At 43.9% G+C, this 21,008-nt stretch overlaps 2 protein-coding genes across 2 annotated transcripts; one reads left to right on the top strand and one right to left on the bottom strand.

Moving 5' to 3' along the window:
- Positions 1-260: 260 nt before the first annotated feature.
- On the bottom strand, positions 261-1,723 carry LOC128064806 (C-C motif chemokine 3). Its single transcript, XM_052657765.1, has 3 exons — positions 1,610-1,723; positions 640-754; positions 261-351 (listed from the first exon to the last, which is right to left on the bottom strand). The coding sequence occupies exons 1-3, from the start codon at positions 1,683-1,685 to the stop codon at positions 261-263; spliced, it is 282 nt and encodes a 93-aa protein (XP_052513725.1). The 5' UTR covers positions 1,686-1,723.
- A 16,480-nt stretch (positions 1,724-18,203) lies between these two features.
- On the top strand, positions 18,204-19,377 carry LOC128064808 (C-C motif chemokine 4). Its single transcript, XM_052657768.1, has 3 exons — positions 18,204-18,279; positions 18,777-18,891; positions 19,290-19,377. Exons 1-3 carry the CDS (start codon positions 18,204-18,206, stop codon positions 19,375-19,377), a joined length of 279 nt encoding a protein of 92 aa, XP_052513728.1.
- The last annotated feature ends 1,631 nt before the right edge of the window (positions 19,378-21,008 follow it).

Here is a 21,008-nt window from a genome sequence, read left to right as displayed (position 1 = left end):
TGAAAAGGTATCTCGGGACCTCTTGGAGCAAACAGTCCCAGACCCCAGTGGGGCACGGGAATTAAATTACAAATATTAAATAGTATATATAAATAAGTTGCAATCTCAGCTAGGGACGAGTCCCAGAGTGTGGCTGTTTGACAACAACCAGCGTCCAGGAGAGGTAGCTATGGAGGCGACAGGGGTGCTCCCAAGGCTCAGACCCCTGCTGCCCAGTCGGGCCCCTGAGGTCACTGGGTTCCTCAAAGCTTCCAAGCCACTCAGGAATTCAGCTCCAGGTCGGTGACGTATTCCTGGACCCAGTCCTCACTGGGGTTGGCACACACCTGCCGGCCTCTTTTGGTCTGGAAGCTGTGGGGAGGAGTGGAAGGATTACACACTGCGGAATGCAGTCGGCGGCGATCTTGGGGGGGGGCCCACCCCAACTCTGTGTCCTGAGCCGCTCAGCTCTCCCAGATTCTGTAAGCCTGGCCAGGTCAGGTCCCTCTTCAGAGACACAGGTCCTATATATTTGATAAGCCCTGGAGGGCTGGGCCTCCCACGATGGCTCTCTTGTGCCTTTGGGTGCTGACCCCGCCCCCACTTCCCACCCCCAAATCCCCCGTCTCCCCAGAAGCAGGCAGGAAGACTGGCACTTACATGACACCAGGCTTGGAGCACTGGCTGCTGGTCTCAAAATAGTCAGCTACGATTTTGCGAGAAAGCTGCCGGGCGGCATAGGAGAAGCAGCAGGCCGTTGGGGTGTCAGCGCCAACTGTGGAGGAAGGGACAGATTGAGTCTGAGTCATAGTTCAGATGAAAAGGCGAGACCCGTGATCTGTGAGAGGGTGAGGAAGACTCACAGGGAGAGAAACAGCCCCGCTCAGCGTGCAGACTGGGAGACCAGTCATTGGGAGGCGCTGGGGATTTTTGCCTAGAAATTTCCCTGTCTCTGTCCTTTATTTCTGTCTGAACCCTTCTTCCTTTTTGACTCTTCACTGTGGGCTCTCACTTATCACATCTCCCTTCAAGAATTTGTGTCTGGGTCAGGAAATCATTTAGCTTTTGGCTCAGTGGTAAAGAACCCGCCTGTCCATGCAGGAAACACAAGAGATGCGAGTTTGATCCCTGGGTCGGGAAGATCCTCTGGAAAAGCAAATGGCACCCCACTCCGGCATTTTTTGCCTGGGAAATGCCAGGACAGAGGAGCCTGGTGGGCTACAGTCTACAGGGTCGCAAAAGAATCAGACACCACTTAATGACTAAATAAGAAGTCACATCCCAGCAAAAGAAAAAAGCTTGGCTGTCTCTCATAAGACATCCAAAGGACAAATTCTTGGGGAGACCTAGGAAGGGTTAGTGGAAAACTAACACCACTGGGCAGTAACCAGATTTGGACTCTGCCTCTTACAAACTCATTTGTTTAGGTTTCAGTTTTGCCATCTGTAAAATGGGACTATAACTCCCTCACCCTGGCTCTAGATCTGAGGTTCCCTTTAAAAGATTAAAACTCTTGAAGAGAACAGCCAAGATGTTTTGCAACCCTTAAAGAGGTTCTCTGTGTTCTCTTGGGGGCTCTCAAGGCCACAAGATTGGCGTGGGGACCCCCTCAGCTACTACCCAGACTCACATGGTGCCGAGAAGACCTGGCTGCAGAGGGCCATGGTGCAGAGAAGAGCAGCGAGAGCAGCTGTGGGTGCCTTCATGGTGCTGCGAGACGGAGTGTGGGCTTGAGCGTCAGTGGAGCCGAGGTGGACTCGGTGCTTGCTGCTGCCTCTGTCCCTCTGCAGTGGGAGACCATCTCCCTGGCTCTTTATAAAGGCAGCCCTGGCAGATGGGGAAGTGGAATCTGGGGGTGAGGAGGGAAAATTTTAAGCATAGTGGAGTTTCACGCGGAGTGTTGCACAACTCAGGGTCCCCGACAACCACAGGGCCTCAGGATATCCAAGAATAGCTTCTCTCCGCTCTAAGTGTCAGCCCGCAACACATGACTTGTTCTGGTTTCATGTGAGGAAATGGTTTCCCTTGTGAACGTCCGGAGACGGGTGTATGTCCACCGAGGGCTATTCCTGTCTGGTCCCTGCCTCTAATGCATTCTGCACCCCAGACCTTTCCACAGAACTGAGAGTGCTGTGCTTCTTCAGTTGCTCTAACCACACGAGTAGGGCAGGTGTGATGTTGCCCGGGATGGTGACCCAAGCCTCCTTTGGATGGAAGGAACTGAATTAAAGTATTCCCGCCAGAGGACCAGGAAGCCTGAGGTCATGTTGCTGTCAATTGTCCATTCATCAAACAGTCACTGAGTGACCAGGGCCACTGGGTTAAACGCTAGCTGGAAATCATAAAGAGAAATTACGTGTGGGTGTTGCTAATATGTCAGGAGCCTAAAAATATTTATGCCCACTAATTTAGAGATCACATTTCTAAGAAAGAGTTCTGAAGAAACAAGCCCAAATACGGAGGCGTCTTCAGAGAGGAAGGTACTGACCCCAGCATCACAACTCTAAATAAGGAAATATAAAATTTTCTCTATCAGGGGGTGATAAAGTAAGTTAGGCTATATCCACTGGAATGTTTCTTATTAAACCATTAAACTAAATGAAAGTAGCAAAAATATAATCAAAACCTCAGTTGTTAAAAAGTAAGATAAAAAATGTACTAATTGTATTAAATGTACTAATTGTGTATTAATACTAAATGTACTAATTATATACAGAATCATACAAATATATATGTGTACATACACATACAAGGTATTAATATATGTGTGTCATACATATTAATTGTAATACACGTTAATTGTATTAAACGTACTAATTGTACATTAGTACTAGATGTACTAATTGCATATAGAATTATACAAATAGATATGTGTACATACACATATATGGTAAATAGTGTAACCAAATATGTGTGTGTGCAAACACACACATACATATGATCTAGACATGGAAAAAATAAAAAGCATTAGAAATAAATGCTCAAAGCATCAATAGTACTTATAGTTGTGTGACAGATGAATGGATGATTTTGTTTTCCTCTTTTTCAAGAATTTTCTCATTTTTTGGTAGTAAAAATGTATTACCTTCCTGGTTAGCCCACAAATTTATGGACACATTCTGTCTTAGAGCATTTACAATGCAACCAATTGGAGGTTGTTGTCAGTTGCTCAACTTGAAAGAACTTTTGGATAAATATACAAAGGTTTCTTTCGAATACCTTTGCTGAAATGAAGTCTTGATTCCTATTTCTCTGAGTTATTTTGAGGAACATCGTGCTCATGCTAAGTCGCTTCAGTCTTGTCCCACTCTTTGAAGGGGAAGCCCTCCAGAAACATAAGTCTGAATTTGGCATTACTTGAGGAACATAAGTAATGCCAAATTCAGAGCAGTTTTCCTTTCCTATTCTTTTCAACTCATAATTTCAGTGGTGTGAAAAGGTCTAGTTTCTCAGCCACATATATTTTTCTTTCCTGTCCTTTATTATTTTATTATTATTAGTGGGCATAGGCCACCTCTGGTGGCTCAGATGGTAAAGCATCTGTCTGCAACACAGGAGACGCAGGAGACGCAGGTTCGATTCCTGGGTTGGAAAGATCCCCTGGAGCAGAGATGACCAAAACAGCTGACCACACATGCATGAACATAAAATGGATAAATAGTGGGTGCTTACTGGATAAATCACATTGAGAAATAGATTTGGTTCTTTCCAATGATCTTTTGAAAAATGTTACTGATATAATTGCTTTACAATATTGTGTTAATTTTTGCTGTATGGCAAAGTGACTCAGTCATACATACGCTGTTCTTTAGCTGCTAAGTTCTGTTCGACTCTTTTGTGATCTCACGGACTATAAGCCCACCAGGCTCATCTGTCCATGGAAATTCCCAGGCAAGAATACTGGAGTGGGTTGCCATTTTCTTCTCCAGGGGATCTTTCTGACCCAAGGATCAGACCCACATCTCCTGCCTGGTAGGCAGATTCTTTACCACTGAGCCATCTGGTAAGCCCCACTGATACAGACATATATATCATTGTTGTTAATCACTCAGTTACGTCCAACTCTTTGCAACCCCATAGACTGTAGCATGCCAGTCTTCCCTGTCCTTTACCATCTCCCAGAACTTGCTCAGACTCATGTCCATTGAGTTGATGATGCCATCCAACCACCTTGTCCCCTGTCATCCCCTTCTCCTGCCTTCAATCATTCCCAGCATCAGGGTCTTTTCCAATGAGTCAGTTCTTCACATCAGGTAGCCAAACTATTGGAGCTTCAGCCTCAGCATCAGTCCCTCCAATGAATATTCAGGATTGATTTCCTTTAGAATTGACTAGTTTGATCTCTTTGCTGTCCAAGGGACTCTCAAGAGTCTTCTCCAACACCACAGTTGAAAAGCATCAATTCTTCAGTGCTCAGCCTTATTTATGGTCCAACTCTCACATCCATATATGACTACTGGAAAACCCACAGCTTTGACTATACAGACCTTTGTCAGGAAAGTAATGTTTTTTCTTTTTAATATGCTGTCTAAGTTTGTGATCGCTTTTTTCTTCCAAGGAGCAAGCATCTTTTAATTTCATGGCTGTAGTCACCATCTGAAGTGATTTTGGAGCCCCCCAAAATAAAGTCTGTCACTATTTCCATTGTTTCCCCATCTATTTGTCATGAAGTGTTGGGACTGGATGCCATGATGTTAGTTTTTTGAATGCTGAGTTTTGAGCCAGGTTTTTCACTCTCCTCTTCCACTTTCATTAAGGGGCACTTTAGTTCTTCTTCACTTTCTGCCATAAAGGTGGTGTCATCTACGTATCTGAGGTTATTGATATTTCTCCCAGCAATCTTGATTCCAGCTTGTGCTTCATTCAGCCCAGCATTTCGCATGATGTACTTTGCATCTAAGTTAAATAAGCAGGGTAACAATATATAGACTTGACGTACTCCTTTCTCAATTTGGAACCAGTCCATTGTTCCATGTCCTATTCTAACTGTTGCTTCTTGACCTGCATACAGGTTTCTCAGGAGGCCAGTAAGGTGGTCTGGTATTCCCATCTCTTTAAGAATTTTCCAGTTTGCTGTGATCTACAGAGTCAAAGGCTTTAGCATAGTCAATGAAGCAGAAGTAGTTTTTCTGTAATTCTCTTGCATTTTCTATGATCCAACAGATGTTGGCAATTTGATCTCTGGTTCCTCTGCCTTTTCTAAATCCAGCTTGAACATCTGGAAGTTCTCGGTTCATGTACTGTTGAAGCTTAGCTTGGAGAATTTTAAGCATTACTTTACTAGTGTGTGAGATGTGTGCAATTGTGCGATAGTTTGAACATTCTTTGGTGTTGCCTTTCTTTGGGATTGGAATGAAAACTGACCTTTTCCGGTCCTGTATCCACTGCTGAGGTTTCCAAATTTGCTGACATATTGAGTGCAGCACTTCAACAGCATCATCTTTTGGGCTTTGAAATAGCTCAGGTGATATTTCATCACCTCCACTAGCTTTATTCGTAGTGATGCTTCCTAAGGCCCACTTGACTTCCCATTCCAGGACAGCTGGCTCTAGGTGAATGATCACACCATCGTGGTTATCTGGGTCATGAAGATCTTTTTTGTACAGTTCTTCTGTGTATTCTTGCCACCTCTTCTTAATGTCTTCTGCGTCTGTTAGGTCCATGCTGTTTCTGTCCTATATTGTACCCATCTTTGCATGAAATATTCCCTTGGTATCTCTAATTTTCCTGAAGAGATTTCTAGTCTTTCCCATTCTGTTGTTTTCTATTTCTTTGCGCTGATCACTGACGAAGGCTTTCTTATCTCTCCTTGCTATTCTTTGTAACTCTCCATTCAGATGGGTGTATCTTTCCTTTTCTCCTTTGCCTTTCACTTTTCTTCTTTTCTCAACTATTTTTAAGGCCTCCTCTGACAACCATTTTGCCTTTTTGCATTTCTTTTTCTTGGCGATGTTTTTGATCACCAACTCCTATAGAATGTTATGAACCTCCATCCTGGAGAAGGAAATGGCAGTCCACTCCAGTATTCTTGCCTGGAGAATCCCATGGACGGAGAAGCCCAGTAGGTTACAGTCCACGGGGTCGCAAAGAGTCGGACACGACTGAGCAACTTCACCTCACCTCACCCATAGCTCTTCAGGCACTCTATCAAATCTAATCCTTTTAATCTATTTGTTACTTCCACTGTTTAAACATAAGGAATTTGATTTAGGTCATACCTGAATGGCCTAGTGGTTTTCCCTACCTTCTTCAATTTAATTCTGAATTTTGCAATAACAAGTTCATGATCTGAGCAATAGTCAGCTCCTGATCTTGTTTTTGCTGACTATATATACAAATATATCTATGCATATATATATATATACTATATATATATGTTCTTTTAAATTATGGTTTATATTTTTTAGCAATCTTTATCCTCTAGATGCCCCCAGTCTAATAGGAGCAGGTAGAGTATAAACAGGCAACCATAGCACTTAGCAGAAAGCACTAAAATTCTTAGGAGATAAATAGAAGAAAGCTCAGAACAAGAGGAGGGAGTCACAGGCTTCCTTGAAAAGTGTCACAGAAGAGATAGAATTATTGGGTCTTGAAATTGACACAGGATTTGAACATATATAGACAGTGTGGCAATAGATGACTTGACCAGCTGATGCAGAGTCGCAGGTGTGAAATTGCTGGGTCAGAGAGAGAAGTGAGTTGTTCTGATTCAGCTGCAGGATGGAGGAGCAAATATGATTGAAGTTAAATTCGGGCCAGTCCAAGAGGGCTTTGAATTCTCCCAACGGAGTTAGAATAATGGAGGAAATGAGACATAAGCCAAGTGAGACCACACCTTAGGAATTCTGTCCTTCCTGTGTCTGTACAGTTACTTCTCTTAAAATGCATCAGCTGTGTTTCCATCCATCTCTATGATTCCTGATGCCGGTCCTGAGGGAGGTGAAGCAAAGGCAAGATTTGGGGCAACAGCAGATTTCACTGGCGCTGTAGCATCCAGCTGTCTTTCTTGTTACTGTCAATTGAAAAAAAAGCCAGAGTCTATCACCTGCTTCATTGGAAACTCTAGTCATAGACAATGCCTCCTCCTCACACCCACCCCGCTCTGCCCTAGTCCTCAATCGATTCCTCGAATTGCATTCCCTTCTTTACCCTTCAGGGAACCCCCTTCACACTCGTGATTCAGTTTCTGAAAGTGGACGAATGTGAGTTGAGGAGGGCGAGAAGGAGGAAATGGAAACTGCTGAATCAATCACATTTCTGATAATGGGCCTTATTATCTGCATCTACCATTACCGCACTTTCCACATTGGGCAATAATTAGTTAGCTAGTTAGCTGTCTCTTCACAAACTTAGAAGAAGTTCTGTGATTTTACTTATTTTTTATTTTAAAGCAAATTTATTTTTATTTATTTTATTTATTATTATTTTTTACTTTACAATATTGTATTGGTTTTTGCTATACATTGACATGAATCTGCCACGGGTGTACATGTGTTCCCCATCCTGAACCCCCCTCCCACCTCCCTCCCCATCCCATCCCTCAGGGTCATCCCAGTGCACCAGCCCTGAGCACCCTGTATCATACATTGAACCTGGACTGGTAATTCATTTCACATGTGATAATTTACACGTTTCAATCCATTCTCCCATATCATCCACCCTCTCCCTCTACCACAGAGTCCAAAAGACTGTTCTATACATTTGTGTCTTTTTTGCTGTCTCGAATACAGGGTTATCGTTACCATCTTTCTAAATTCCATATATATGCATTAGTATACTGTATCGGTGTTTTTCTTTCTGGCTTACTTCACTCTGTATAATTGGCTCCAGTTTCATCCACCTCATTAGAACTGATTCAAATGTATCCTTTTTAATGTCTGAGTGATATTCCATTGTGTATATGTACCACAGCTTTCTTATCCATTTGTCTGCTGATGGACATCTAGGTTGCTTCCATGTCCTGGCTACTATAAACAGTGCTACGATGAACATTGGGGTACACGTGTCTTTCAATTCTGGTTTCCTCGGTGTGCATGCCCAGCAGTGGGATTGCTGGGTCATATAGCTGTTCTATTTTCAGTTTTTTAAGGAATCTCCACACTGTTCTCCATCGTGGCTGTACTAGTTTGCATTCCCACCAACAGTATAAGAGGGTTCCCTTTTCTCCACACCTTCTCCAGCATTTATTGCTTGTAGACTTTTTGATAGCAGCCATTCTGACCGGCGTGAGATGGTACCTCATTGTGGTTCTGATTTGCATTCTCTGATAATGAGTGATATTGAGCATCTTTTCATGTTTGTTAGCCATCTGTATGTCTTCTTTGGAGAAATTTAAAGTTAAAAATTTTTTTATTGAAGTATAGTTGATTTACAATGTTGCATTCATTTCTGATGTACAGCAAAATGATTCAGTTATTTATATTCTTTCATATTCTTTTCCATTAAGGTTCACTCCAAGATATTGCATATAACTTCCTGTGCTACAAGTAGGTCCTTGTTGTTTATCTATTTTATATAGAGTAGTTTGTTTCTGCTAATCCCAAACTCTTAATTTGTCCCTCTTCCTGTTCCTTTTTGGTAATCGTAAATGTGTTTTCTATGTCTGTGAGTCTGTTTCTGTTTTGAAAACGAGTTCGTTTGTACCATATTTAGATTCCACATATATGTAATATCCTGTGGTATTTGTCTTTCTCTGACTTACTCGAGTTAGTGTGACAATCTCTGGGTCCATCCATGCTGCTGCAAATGGCCTGACTTCTTTACCCACTCATCTGTCAGTGGACATTTAGGGTGCTCCCCTGTCCTGGCTGTTGTGAATAGTGCTGCTTAAACACTGGGGTTCATATATCTTTTCAAATAAGAGTTTTCATCTTTTCCAGATATATGTCCAGGAATGGGATGGCTGGATCATGTGGTAACTCTATTTTTCATTATCTAAGGAAACTCCACATTGTTTTCCATACTGGTGCATCAATTTATATCCACCAGTAGTATAGGAGGGTTCCCTTTTCTCCATACTCCCTCCAGCATTTATTACTTGTAGACATTTTAATTATGACCATTCTGATCAGTGTGAGGTGATACCTCACTGTGGTTTTGATTTGCATTTCTCTAAAAATGGTTCCAAATAGGAAAAGGAGTATGTCAAGGCTGTATATTGTCACCCTGCTTATTTAACTTTTATACAGAGTACATCATGAGAAACACTGGACTGGAAGAAACACAAGTTGGAATCAAGATTGCCGGGAGAAATATCAATAACCTCAGATATGCAGATGACACCACCCTTATGGCAGAAGGTGAAGAGGAACTCAAAAACCTCTTGATGAAAGTGAAAGAGGAAAGCAAAAAAGTTGGCTTAAAGCTCAACATTCAGAAAATGAAGATCATGGCATCTGGTCCCATCACTTCATGGGAAATAGATGGGGAAACAGTGGAAACAGTGTCAGACTTTATTTTTTGGGGCTCCAAAATCACTGCAGATGGTGACTGCAGCCATGAAATTAAAAGACGCTTACTCCTTGGAAGAAAAGTTATGACCAACCTAGATAGCATATTCAAAAGCAGAGACATTACTTTGCCAACTAAGGTCTGTCTAGTCAAGGCTATGGTTTTTCCAGTGGTCATGTATGGATGTGAGAGTTGGACTGTGAAGAAGGCGGAGAGCTGAAGAATTGATGCTTTTGAACTGTGGTGTTGGAGAAGACTCTTGAGAGTCCCTTGGACTGCAAGGAGATCCAACCAGTCCATTCTGAAGGAGATCAACCTTAGGATTTCTTTGGAAGGAATGATGCTAAAGCTGAAACTCCAGTACTTTGGCCACCTCATGCAAAGAGCTGACTCATTGGAAAAGATCTGATGCTGGGAGGGATGGGGGCAGGAGGAGAAGGGGACAACAGAGGATGAGACGGCTGGATGGCATCACTGACTCGATGGACGTGAGTCTGAGTGAACTCCGGGAGATGGTGATGGACAGGGAGGCCTGGCGTGCTGCGATTCATGGGGTTGCAAAGAGTCGGACACGACTGAGCAACTGAACTGAACTGAACTGAAAAATAAGTGATGTTGAGACTCTTTTCATGTGCCTATTGCATGTCCTGTTGATTTTAAACCAAATTCATGCCATGTCTTTGAGGATTTAAGTGGTTAATTTTCTGATATAACCTCTAATTCTTATAATTTTGTTCTTTTTAATAAAGTGATTTATTGAATATAAAATTCTATCTTAGTAATTATATGTTTGTAAGATTTTTCATAGCAATCCTAAAACCAGGTAATAGTTCTTGGTCATGTATGTTTTTATTTGAATCAGAAAAAAATATACTTGTATACAAAATATGTGCTTCATATGTACATATTGAATGAATAATGTAAGGAAACTGTAGAATGATTGAGCTGGAAGGGTCTCAGAAATTTCCTAAACGGTAAATTAATGTTCCCAGGTGAAATGACTTGTCCAGGATCACAGAGTTAGAGTTAGTCAGCTTTACATTTCAGCTGTTTTTATTGTTTAGTTGGTAAGTCATGTCCAACTATTTTGCAACCCTATGGACTGTAGCCCTCCAGGCTCCACGGTCCATCGGGTTTTCCAGGCAAGAATATTGGAGTGAGTTGCCATTTCCTTCTCTAGGGCATCTTCCTGACCTAGGGATCAAACACACGTCTTCTGCATTGGCAGGCAGATTTGTTACCAGTGAGCCACCAGTAAGCCCCTTACATTTCAGAATCTGCATTATATTTAACAGTGCATCTTCAGCAATAACCACAATGCCTTAATAAGTATTTGGTGAACAAATGGTTCATTGATTTGACTGACAGCATGTATTATGCCCAAAGTCTCACTATGGAATTGAAATACTGATATTATATAAAGGCTCAGAAAGGCCGTGGTGTCAAGGTCTTGATTTTGGGGGGCTACCGGAGAGCTCCGCATGGAGGGGTTTGATTCGAGTGCAAGGTTTCTAGCTCATTCCAGCCTCTTTGAGACCCTACTTCGGTCCAGCAGAACATCCCCAGCCAAGAGTACAGGGAATTCGGGCTGAATAATCCAGGTTCTGCAACACCTCTGCCTCATCCTTCTCTGCTCACCTCCTCAGTGCTTCCTGTGCCCTGGCCCCGACGGGTTGTTTTCCTTCCGGTTTCCAGCCCCACAGCTCTATATCCCCAGATATCAGCCTCAGCTCTTTCCCTCCAGTAGCAGTGGCTCCATGGAGGGGCTCACTGATAATGACACCCTTGTTTCGCCCAGCCTTGCTCTGCTTTTTTCAGCTGTGGTCCATAGAGTCAGGCTGCAGCAGGCTTGGCCCTGCCTTTCACATGGGCAGGCACAGTATACTGAGGGCCCCTTTCTAGCATCCTAGAGAGACAGTATCTTATTGATGCAGTCCCTTCTTTCTGCAGCCAGACCCTATCCTATCTTGAGTTCTTCTTGTCATTTTCCTCTGGCCATTGTGTGTGTGTGTGTGTGTTTGTGTGTGCACATTCATAGAAAGTGGGGTACACATCTTGGTACTGGATTAGATCCTTCCACCTGTCTGCCTGCTCCTCCCTCGGTAACTCAGTAAAAGGCATGCCCTCTTACCAAGCTTCCAAACCAGAAACCTGGAAGTCACTCTTGATTCCTCCCTTCTCCTCATCTCCTCCATCTATTCAGCCACAGACTCTGCTGTATACTTGAAACTGAGTGTATCTACTTCTCACCTTTCCCATTGCTTCTGTGTTAGGCAGGCCCTCATCACTTCTTGCCACGAGAGCTGTAAGAGTGTCCTGTCAATTGTTTGTTTCCCTCCAGTTTTTGCCTCTGTTCAATCTGTCCATCACAAGGCATTTAAAGTGATTTTGTTCAAGTCAGTTTCTCTCTCTGTTGAAAACCCTTCAAAGAGTCCACACTGTTTCCAACATGAAATGGAAGCTTCCCTTCTCTGACCTGACTTCTGTTTCCCCTTTGGCCTCATCTCTTGCCACCTTCAGACTTCCTGGAAACAAAGACTCAGTACTCTGAACTGCATGCGATTCCTTAAAAGTGCAGGTCTCTGCTCTGCTTTTTATGAATGAAGTGTCACTTAGTAAAGCACAATTTCCCCTTCTTGTAGATCACAGGGCAGAGTGAAATACTCTAAGTTCTATTATATCCCATGACAGCTGCAGAGCTTAGTATTTAGAACAAATAAAGGAAACCACTATTTAACTCCCTTAATTTTCTATGGAAAAGAGAGAAATCCGTGACTTGCACTATTTAAAGACATGCAAAACGCAAAACTGAGAGACATTTTACATCATAATAACACAACTCTGGCAGTTAAGCTTTCGACACAAGTGTATAATGAGCACATACTCGTGTTCTGATTTCTTTATGCTCTGGAGTCATACCGCCTCGGTGTCATTTCCAAGATTATCTCGTATGAGCTGTGTGTTCTTCTGTGGGTTACTTACCTCTCTGTGCTTCAGCTTTCTCATGCGTGAAAGGGGAAAATAACAGTACCTACTTCAGAGGACTGCTGTGAGGATGAAATACATTCAGTTCAGTCGCTCAGCTGTGTCTGACTCTGCGACCCCATGCACTGCAGCACACCAGGCTTCCCTGTCCATCACCAACTCCCAGACCTTGCTCAAACTCATGTCCATCGAGTTGATGATGCCATTCAACCATCCCATCCTCTGTCGTCCCCTTTCTCCTCCCGCCTTCAATCTTTCCCAGCATCAGGGTCTTTTCCAGTGAGTCAGTTCTTCACATCAGGTGGCCAAAGTATTGGAGTTACAACGAATATTCAGGACTGATTTCTTTTAGGATGGACCAGTGAAATACATTAGTATGTATAAAGGCTTGGAACATGACTGGCTCATGGTAAGTGCTATGTGTTTGTTACTATCATCATTATAACTGAAATATTTCAAGTAATCTCTTTTGTATATTTTAAAAAGCACAAGTCTCTTGTTCTTTTCCTGAATGACCCCACTCTCACACTCTTTTCCTGGTTAATCATCCTTCAAGTCTCAGCTAAATTTAGAATAAAGTTAGAACAAACTGAGGGGGCTAAGTAACAGAATGGTTAAATATAAATTTTGGTATAAAAGTTTTATATACTCATACAGTGAAACATCATGAATGCTAATTTTGAATAACTTTTTAATAATATGGAAGAATATACAGAAACAAAAATAAGATATACTGGTTCCGTAAAGGATTTTAAGTAACAATAATAAAATACAAAACCATGTACAGAATGCTGGATAATTTTGGTTTTCTTAATTTATGCCTTCCAATATTTTCTAAATTTTGTACAGTAACCCTGTATATTCCCTGAAAAAGAAAAGCAAACTGACATGAATTTTTGAAAAATCAAGCATCATCTTTTTTGAAAGCCTTTAACATGTATACCCAATGCCTGTCACATAGTAAGTCCCCAACAAAGTTTTACTAAATCATTTTATTCTGTTTCTGGATGTGCCCCGTGACCAGCCTGGAAAGAACTTGAAACAGATGTAGAAGTGTCGTCAGAAGGGAGAAAGATGCTTCAGAAGGAATACTGACAGTTTTCTTCGTGAACTCACCAAGTAAACTCCTCTCTGGAAGTTGACATCCCCTGAAGTCACTGCAGTCCACCTCTGACAGCTAAACAGCAGGCTGTGGATGGCTGTGAAGGCACTTTTCCACTTTAAGAAGAGGCTCTGATGGACAGCTTCAACCAGCTCACTACTCTGTGGACTCCACCCTGAACCCTGCACTTCGGGTAACTGTGTCCCTACTTTTTCAATGTACAATCCCTCTTCTGCTCCCATTCCCACCAAGGAGTTGGGCTATCATGTTGGCCAGACCAAAGGATTCACCTCTTCTTGGTTTATGATCTTGGAGGAACGACTGCATATCCTAGCTCAGCATGGCTTTGCAGTCTCAACGTCCACTCACACGGAACTCTCTAGTTCTGGGCACTCTGCCTCCTAGCAGCTAGTGCTCTTGGTCTTGGCACCCAGTGGTCTCCCCTACACTTGCATCTCGGCCCTCCCCTTTAACAAAAGCAGAGAATGTCAGGATTGACCACCTCTGCTTCTGGTTCTTCAGCAGGAAGGAGCTTTTGAAATCTTTGCTGAGAGTCTGGTACCTACAGAGACTTGCCACATGTGATCTCAGAAGGTCACACCTGTCAAAGAAATTTGGTCATCTCTGGACCAGGAGTTATAAGAAACTGAGTCTTGACATATATCCTATGTAACCTTAATCAAGTTTTTTTTTTTTTTTTTTTTACTTCTCTAGGTCTTGCTTTCTAATCTGAGGCATGGAAAAACAGATTGGACTCAGATAAAATCACAGACATGGATGTGCTGAGGGAAATCAACACTAAAAGTACTAGGACTTTTGTAAGGTCATGTGATGGCTGTAGTCAGTGATCTCGCTTTCAGCCTCAGGAAGCTGGGAGGACAAAAATGACAAAACAGATGTGAAAGTTCCCAGGATAGAGTTTTGAGTGCAGTGGCAGTGAAGGGAAGCAGTAGGGGGCGTGGGAAGGGAAACCTCTTATCAGCATGAGTGAGGGGGAAGTGGAGAGTTTCCCTGCTCAGGAGTGAGGGGGCGGCTCACAGTATGCACACGGGGTCCCCCGGAACTGTGGTTGACTCTCACTGTCACTTCTGACCTGCCTGAACTGGGAAGAGCTGAGTCCTGGAACAGTGTCCGTCACCATAAAACCACTGGGCGTGTGGGTTGAAGGAGGGGGAGCAGGAGGGTTACTAGTCCATCAGAACATTCTGAACAGGGGCTGCCCTGGTGGCTGAGTGGTAAAGAATCCACCTGCCAATGCAGGAGACACGGGTCTGATCCCTGATCCTGGGGGATCCCACGTGTCACAGAGCAACTGAGCCTGTGCACCTCAACTACTGAGCCCGTGCTCTAGAGCCGGGAGCTGCAACTCCTGAAGCCTGTGAGCCCTAGAGCCTGTGCTCCGCAACAAGAGAAACCACCGCAGTGAGAAGCCCACGCATCGCAACTAGAAGTAAAAAGCCGTCCCAGCAGTGAAGACCCAGCACAGCCAAAAATAAATAAATACATAAAATTAGAGAACAAAACAAAAAGCCCCAGAAGCATTCTGCATAAAGTGTCAAATGCCCAGTTCATTTCTACTTCACTTGGCTACTTTGAATTCACATCCTGAGTTCATGTTACCCACCACACCCCCTCAAATTAAAACAGTTTGGGCTGCCTTTGGGCACTTATTAACCAAGTGTTTATTGAACATCTACTGTGTACACAGAGAAAAGCAGAACACAATTTCTGCCTCAAGGAGCTCCCTTTCTAGGGGAGGAGACAATCAAGCAAACACACATATTGCAGGTGATGCGACGGAGGTGCCCAAAGGGAGATACAGAATTCAGTTGCAGGAAAGGCCAGGGAAGGTTCTCTGGAGGAGAAGAGCAATTTTTTTGGCTGTGCATACAAAAGGCATTTGTTATCATTCTCTGTTGATTATTGGGCTTCCCTTGTGGCTCAGCTGGTAAAGAATCTGCCTGCAGTGTTGGAGACCTGGGTTCGATCCCTGGGTTGGGAAGATCCCCTGGAAAAGGGAAAGGCTACCCACTCCAGTATTCTGGCCTGGAGAATTCCATGGACTGTATAGTCGATTATCACTTAGAAAAGACCTCCGTGTACAAATCTTGGAGGCCATTAATTTAGCTAAACATGTTGACACAAGCCTTTGTATTCTCCGTGTGAAGCTTCACTGGTGTGAACGCAGTATTATTGTTAAGACCTTAATGAATAAAAACATTTTTACCTGCATTAGCCAAAGATCAAATCAAGGCTAGGAGGCAAAAGTCAACAGTCAGATTCACTGTGTGGCTAATCACCTATTCTTATCATTCTTCTTATACATCTGCACGGCTTAAAGACTAGCACTCTCCACTCATTTAGACTGAGGTCTCCACTCAAGGGCTCTTCCGTAGTGCACAGTGGATTTAGCCTTGACTTGGAACGATTCATTTACATCCAAGGGATAGTCTTCTCCACGCTTTGGGCTCTCTGACATTTTGTTTCTACCTCTGACACGAGATGTACCATATTCTATCTTAAGAGATAGTTATTTCCGTCCCTGTCATCATCACCTCTTGACTAAGAACTCTTTGAGAGCTGGGATGGGGCTTCATTCGGCTCTATCTGCCCTGACAGAGAGCAGGTGGCTTGGGGTGAATGGAAATGCCACGGATAACAAAGTCTGTGTAGGTTCCAGGTGCTATAAGACACATCTGCCTGGTCTTGAAGCGAAAAAGATGTGTGAAGATGAAACTCCATCAACCAGGAGAGACCTTGAGAGATACTTGCGATAGATATCAGGGATCATAGACTGTTAGAGCTGGGGGTGGGGGTCTTGGTGAAGATCAGAACATGTGAAGCAAGACTCACAGAAAGAAAGGGGTGAGGACAGAAAGGTTAAAGGAAAGAAGTACAGGCTGGGCGCCTGTGTAGGTGGTGGGGACAGGGAGCAGGGAGAGTGATGAAGCAGGGTGACATTGAACAGTATTTAGTGATCCTGAGATTCTCCAAGATGCTCTGACTCCTCTCCCATATTGCTACAGTTCCCAGGAGGCCTGGCTCCCTCTTTGCACTCTTTATTGTTTTTCAAAGCAGAGGGAGTCAGGTGGCAATGTGGAAGAGGGGATGAGCAGGGGGTTAGAGGTGATTGAGCTAGAGGTGGGCAGTGGTCTTGATCCCACGACTCTAACTTTCCCAGTTCATGCACTACTGTATTCCTGGCCTTTGGAAACTTCACATAGTCACCTTCAGGCCCACAGCAGCTGCCGTACCAGGCAGGGCTTTACCTAAATACAAGGAACTGGACGACTGTGGAGCACCCACATGATTAGATTATACACTTTATCTGTAACATAGATGAATTCATTGCCAAGTATATCCAATTCCTTTTTTTATAATGTAGGAATATTCTTTTAAAAACTTTTTATGCATTTAAAAATTATTTATTTATTTATTCGGCTGTACCAGGTCTTAGTTGCGGCTTGCAAATTCTTAGTTGCAGCGTGTGCGATCTGGTTTCCTGATCAGGAATTGAACCCAGGCCCCCTGCATTGGGAGCGTGGCGTCTTAGCCAGTTGGACCACCAGGGAAGTCCCAATAACGGAGGAACTTTCTCTATCTGGGTGTCCTAAATTCTTGGTTCCTCCTAAATTCTTTCTCCTTGTCTGTTATTGGCTTAAGGGAGCACAAGGAAAGCTTGATTTCTTTCACATTGCATTCTTGTTCTAAGACAGATGACCCACACTTCTTTCCTGCATTCAACCCTGAGTCTTTGGCACGGCTGCAAGGTGGCCAGCAGTTTCTGTCTCTCTGTGGTCACCTTCGAGATGTGTCCTGGAGGTGGCAAGGTGGAAAGATTTTAGGGTCAGATGAATCTCAGTCCAAATCGTGGCGCTACCACTAAATAGCTGTGTGGCCTTGAGATTATCAGTGGTTTCTGTGCTGCTTTCTGATTCTCATTGCCTGGGGAATCATCACACCCCTGCTCAGGGTTATGGTGGATGTTATATGGTTAAAGATATCTTGTGTGTATAGGGCAGCTTGCCCAGCACCTGGCATGTAGTAAATGTTCACTATGTGGAAGCTATACTTCTGTTGCAGCCTTCTGCACATTCAATGCTGGACTCTTTCTTTATGCTAAAGTCACTCAGCCCAGCCGAAGGAGGCCCGCAATGGGACATGGAATCCTGGCTTCCTCTTCCTTCTTGGGGTCAGGGCTGTGGTCGTCCTGGAAGAACTGACATGAAGTCTGTAGCTTCTGGAGGTGCTAACCACTGAGAGCAGGATGGTTCTCATCTGCAGGCCCCTGCTAGCAGGTGTGAAGGTTCCATCTTTCCTCTTGGGTTTGTAATTCTCCCCCCAAGTCTCAGTCACTGTCTCTGGTGTACCACTTCCCTCTAGGGTTCAACCCACTTCTTTTCTCCCCCACCTCCCTCCGCTTTCCTCCGTGATGACACCACTGAGGAAGAGAAAGCTGTGCAGAGCTCCTCGCTGTCAGCTAGCTTTAGTTTCCCTCTCGGCACCATGACATCATCTGTACCCTGGAAATTCCACTCGCCCTCCAATGCCCTCACCTCCGTCCCAGGCCTCAGAGTTCCTATAAAGAGGGGTTCCCAGCTCAGGATCAGCACAGGACACAGAAGGGTTCTGAAGCTTCTGGGTGCTGCAGTCCAAGCTCCGGGCGAATCTCTCCTCTGCCAAGACCATGAAGCTCTGTGTGACTGTCCTGTCCCTTCTCATGCTCATTGCTGCCTTCTGTCCTCCGGCGCTTTCAGCACCAAGTAAGTCCACCCTTCTCGCAGCCCCCGAGTCAGGATGTAGAGAGAACTGACTTTTCTAGTTGATGCTGATCCAACAGTAGCGTTCGGGGATGGGGCAAAAAGGAGCCAGGGAGATCTCTAAGTAGCCTGCTGTTAGATGAAGAGCCTAGTAAACAGTAATATTTAAGTTCCTGTTTCCATAAGAAAGAGCAACTCATAGGCTGGCTTAAGCAAGTCTCTATCTCTCTGAGTGCCTTAGTTTCTCCATCTGTAAAATGAAAGGAAGTAAAGACATGTGATCTGAGACCCAATCCAGCCTCAACCTTGTAGAATTCTTTCATCTCTAGGATCCTCTGTTCAGAATAAGACTCCTACTCCAAGTGCATGGGCTTGAATATGAGGGACTGCGTTGGGGGATGTGATAGATGTACAGGAATATCCCTTGACTATCTATGACTAGAAGCTAAAACGAAGAGCACCTTGTAGAACTTCGGTCTCACCTCGGTCTTTCTTTCCAGTGGGCTCAGACCCTCCCACGGCCTGCTGCTTCTCTTACACCCTGCGGCAGATTCCTCGCAACTTTGTGATTGACTACTACGAGACCAGCAGCCTCTGCTCCCAGCCAGCCGTGGTGTGAGTATCAAACCTGGGCTTTTCAGGGAGGCAAGGGTGAGGGCAGGATTAAAGCAGGGGATTTATTTGGGGTGAGGGGGGCGATTAAACAGTAAAATGAAAAAGATGACAGGAGATGCGGGCTGTTTCCTTAAAGCACGCTTAGAAAACACGTGGAAAAGTCACTGATGGGGACAGCAGGAAATGAATGGGAAGGTTACATCGGCATTGATTGCAAAACTCATGGGTTCCTAATCTGGGCAACCCTAGAGGCCAGAGCTAAACCCCAGGGAGGAAGTTACAAGGAATCAGGTTCCAGCAGCCCCCGACTAGGCTGTGCAACATGAGCTAAGGATGGGGAATACTCCACACAGGCAAGGCCCCAAGGGATTCTTACCTGTCCACTCTTGGTTCCACAGATTCCAGACCAAAAAGGGCAGGCAAGTCTGCACCAACCCCAGTGAGCCCTGGGTCCAGGAGTACATGGATGACCTCGAACTGAACTGAGCTGCTCCGAGCCCCGGGGCAGGTGTTCCGCAGGAAAGGTCACCTGACCCCGATGCTTCTCAGAGAGATGCACCCTCTCCATGCTCACGACTCCCCTCAGCAGACCCTGTTCCTTCTCTTAATTTAAGTTTTCAATTCTGTGCTGTGTTATTACTGTATTTGGTACCGTTCCCCGTTATTTATGTTTGTTTTACCAAAGGACACTTGTCCCCCATGGGGACGGCCCGCCATCACTGTTCCTCTGCTATTGTGAATACATGGGCAATGCAATGGATTTCAAGTGTTTTTGTAATAAAACTTCTTAAAAAATGTAGACCGTTTCTTTGTGCTTTGATTTGTAATAAAGGGAATCGCCGGGTATTATGAGTAGGGACAAACTGCAATTTCCAAACACAATAAGAATGAACAATGACTGAGGATGGAATATGGGGTAAAATGTCTAAAGACACAAACCTCACTTAATACTTTTAGCAAGGAGGATTTTAATACCCTTATGAAGTAGCGACTATTACTCTCAATTTTACCGATGACGGCATAGAGGCTCTAAGGTGCGGTGACTTGTTGAGGCTTGCATGTCTGCTTGGGGAGCACGGTGAAAGGATGACTCAAAAAGATATCTGTGCTGCTGCAGGACGTCTTGTGGGGAAGTCGTAAATAGGAAGATGAAGTAGCTCAGAGTCAGAAAAATGGGCCTCCATTCCTCACTAGGGTTAAGAAAGTTATTTTGTTGAAGCAGAAATTGCTAGACAGTACAGGACTCTGAGACCTCGGTTCCTTTTATCTTTCAATTTCAATTTTTTTTCTTCTCAAGTAAACATCTCACTTCTTTAACATAAAGCTAAACTCTTTGTACCAGTTTCTAGGCATTCAGAGGAAGACCTCCCTGGTCTGGAGGGTTATAAAACATTCAGACCCAGGACAAGACAATCATTAACTGCTTATCCAGTTTATCAAGGAAAAAAACCTCCAGGTGGACCATTAACTCTTAAATATACTTCTGGTCCCTAAATAATGGTCTAGGGTCTTGGAAAAGGGTCGAGGGATAGCAATGTGTGGGAAGACTGGGACGCCAAAGAAAGCCGTAAAAATGACAAACTGGACATTCCAACTTTCAAACTGATTGGTCAGAAATTACATACATCTGGCCCCAAGCCAACCAAAAATGAGTAGATCAATTCTAATAAAGGCATAAACGGCTGTTATTCCCACTTTTGGGGGGCTCTTCACACCCCCCTCTCAGTGTCTGTGCTGAGAGTTTTGTATTTCTATCCTCTAAAATAAACTTTGCCTGTGTGAGTGTTTGTGAATTTGTGAAGTTCAATTTTCAGCTCCGCGAACAAGAACTCAGTTTCCTGTTTCATTGTCTTATTGGACCTCAGTTTTCACACCTGTAAAATGGGAGTGATATTCACTTTGAAGGGCTGTTATGAAGTGATGTGCAAAGTGCTCATTAGGCAGCCTGGTACCTAGAAGATTCTCTTTCCCTCTCTGAATCTCAGATTTTTCACTTAAAAAGGGCCATGATGTCTCTCCTCCCAGGGTCATCAGGCAGATTAAATTAGTGGACCTAGAGCCAAAGCAAATGCCAACTGTTGTCACGAGGACAAAAGAATAAATGTCAGATTTGGTTC

This window comes from Budorcas taxicolor, chromosome 19, assembly GCF_023091745.1.
Source record: "Budorcas taxicolor isolate Tak-1 chromosome 19, Takin1.1, whole genome shotgun sequence".
NCBI classification, from domain to species: Eukaryota; Metazoa; Chordata; class Mammalia; order Artiodactyla; family Bovidae; genus Budorcas; species Budorcas taxicolor.
Note: the sequence above shows the minus strand (reverse complement) of the source record. Positions and strands in the feature narration are given on the sequence as shown.

What these genes read in the sequence shown, in the direction of transcription:
- LOC128064806 (XM_052657765.1), bottom strand. Translation starts at nt 1,685, where the DNA reads ATGAAGGCACCCACAGCTGCTCTCGCTGCTCTTCTCTGCACCATGGCC. An exon ending in CCAGGTCTTCTCGGCACCAT is followed by an intron (nt 755 to 1,609) that starts GTGAGTCTGGGT and finishes CTTCCTCCACAG; the next exon opens with TTGGCGCTGACACCCCAACG. An exon ending in TGCTCCAAGCCTGGTGTCAT is followed by an intron (nt 352 to 639) that starts GTAAGTGCCAGT and finishes TCCTCCCCACAG; the next exon opens with CTTCCAGACCAAAAGAGGCC.
- LOC128064808 (XM_052657768.1), top strand. Translation starts at nt 18,204, where the DNA reads ATGAAGCTCTGTGTGACTGTCCTGTCCCTTCTCATGCTCATTGCTGCC. An exon ending in TCCGGCGCTTTCAGCACCAA is followed by an intron (nt 18,280 to 18,776) that starts GTAAGTCCACCC and finishes CTTTCTTTCCAG; the next exon opens with TGGGCTCAGACCCTCCCACG. An exon ending in TGCTCCCAGCCAGCCGTGGT is followed by an intron (nt 18,892 to 19,289) that starts GTGAGTATCAAA and finishes TTGGTTCCACAG; the next exon opens with ATTCCAGACCAAAAAGGGCA.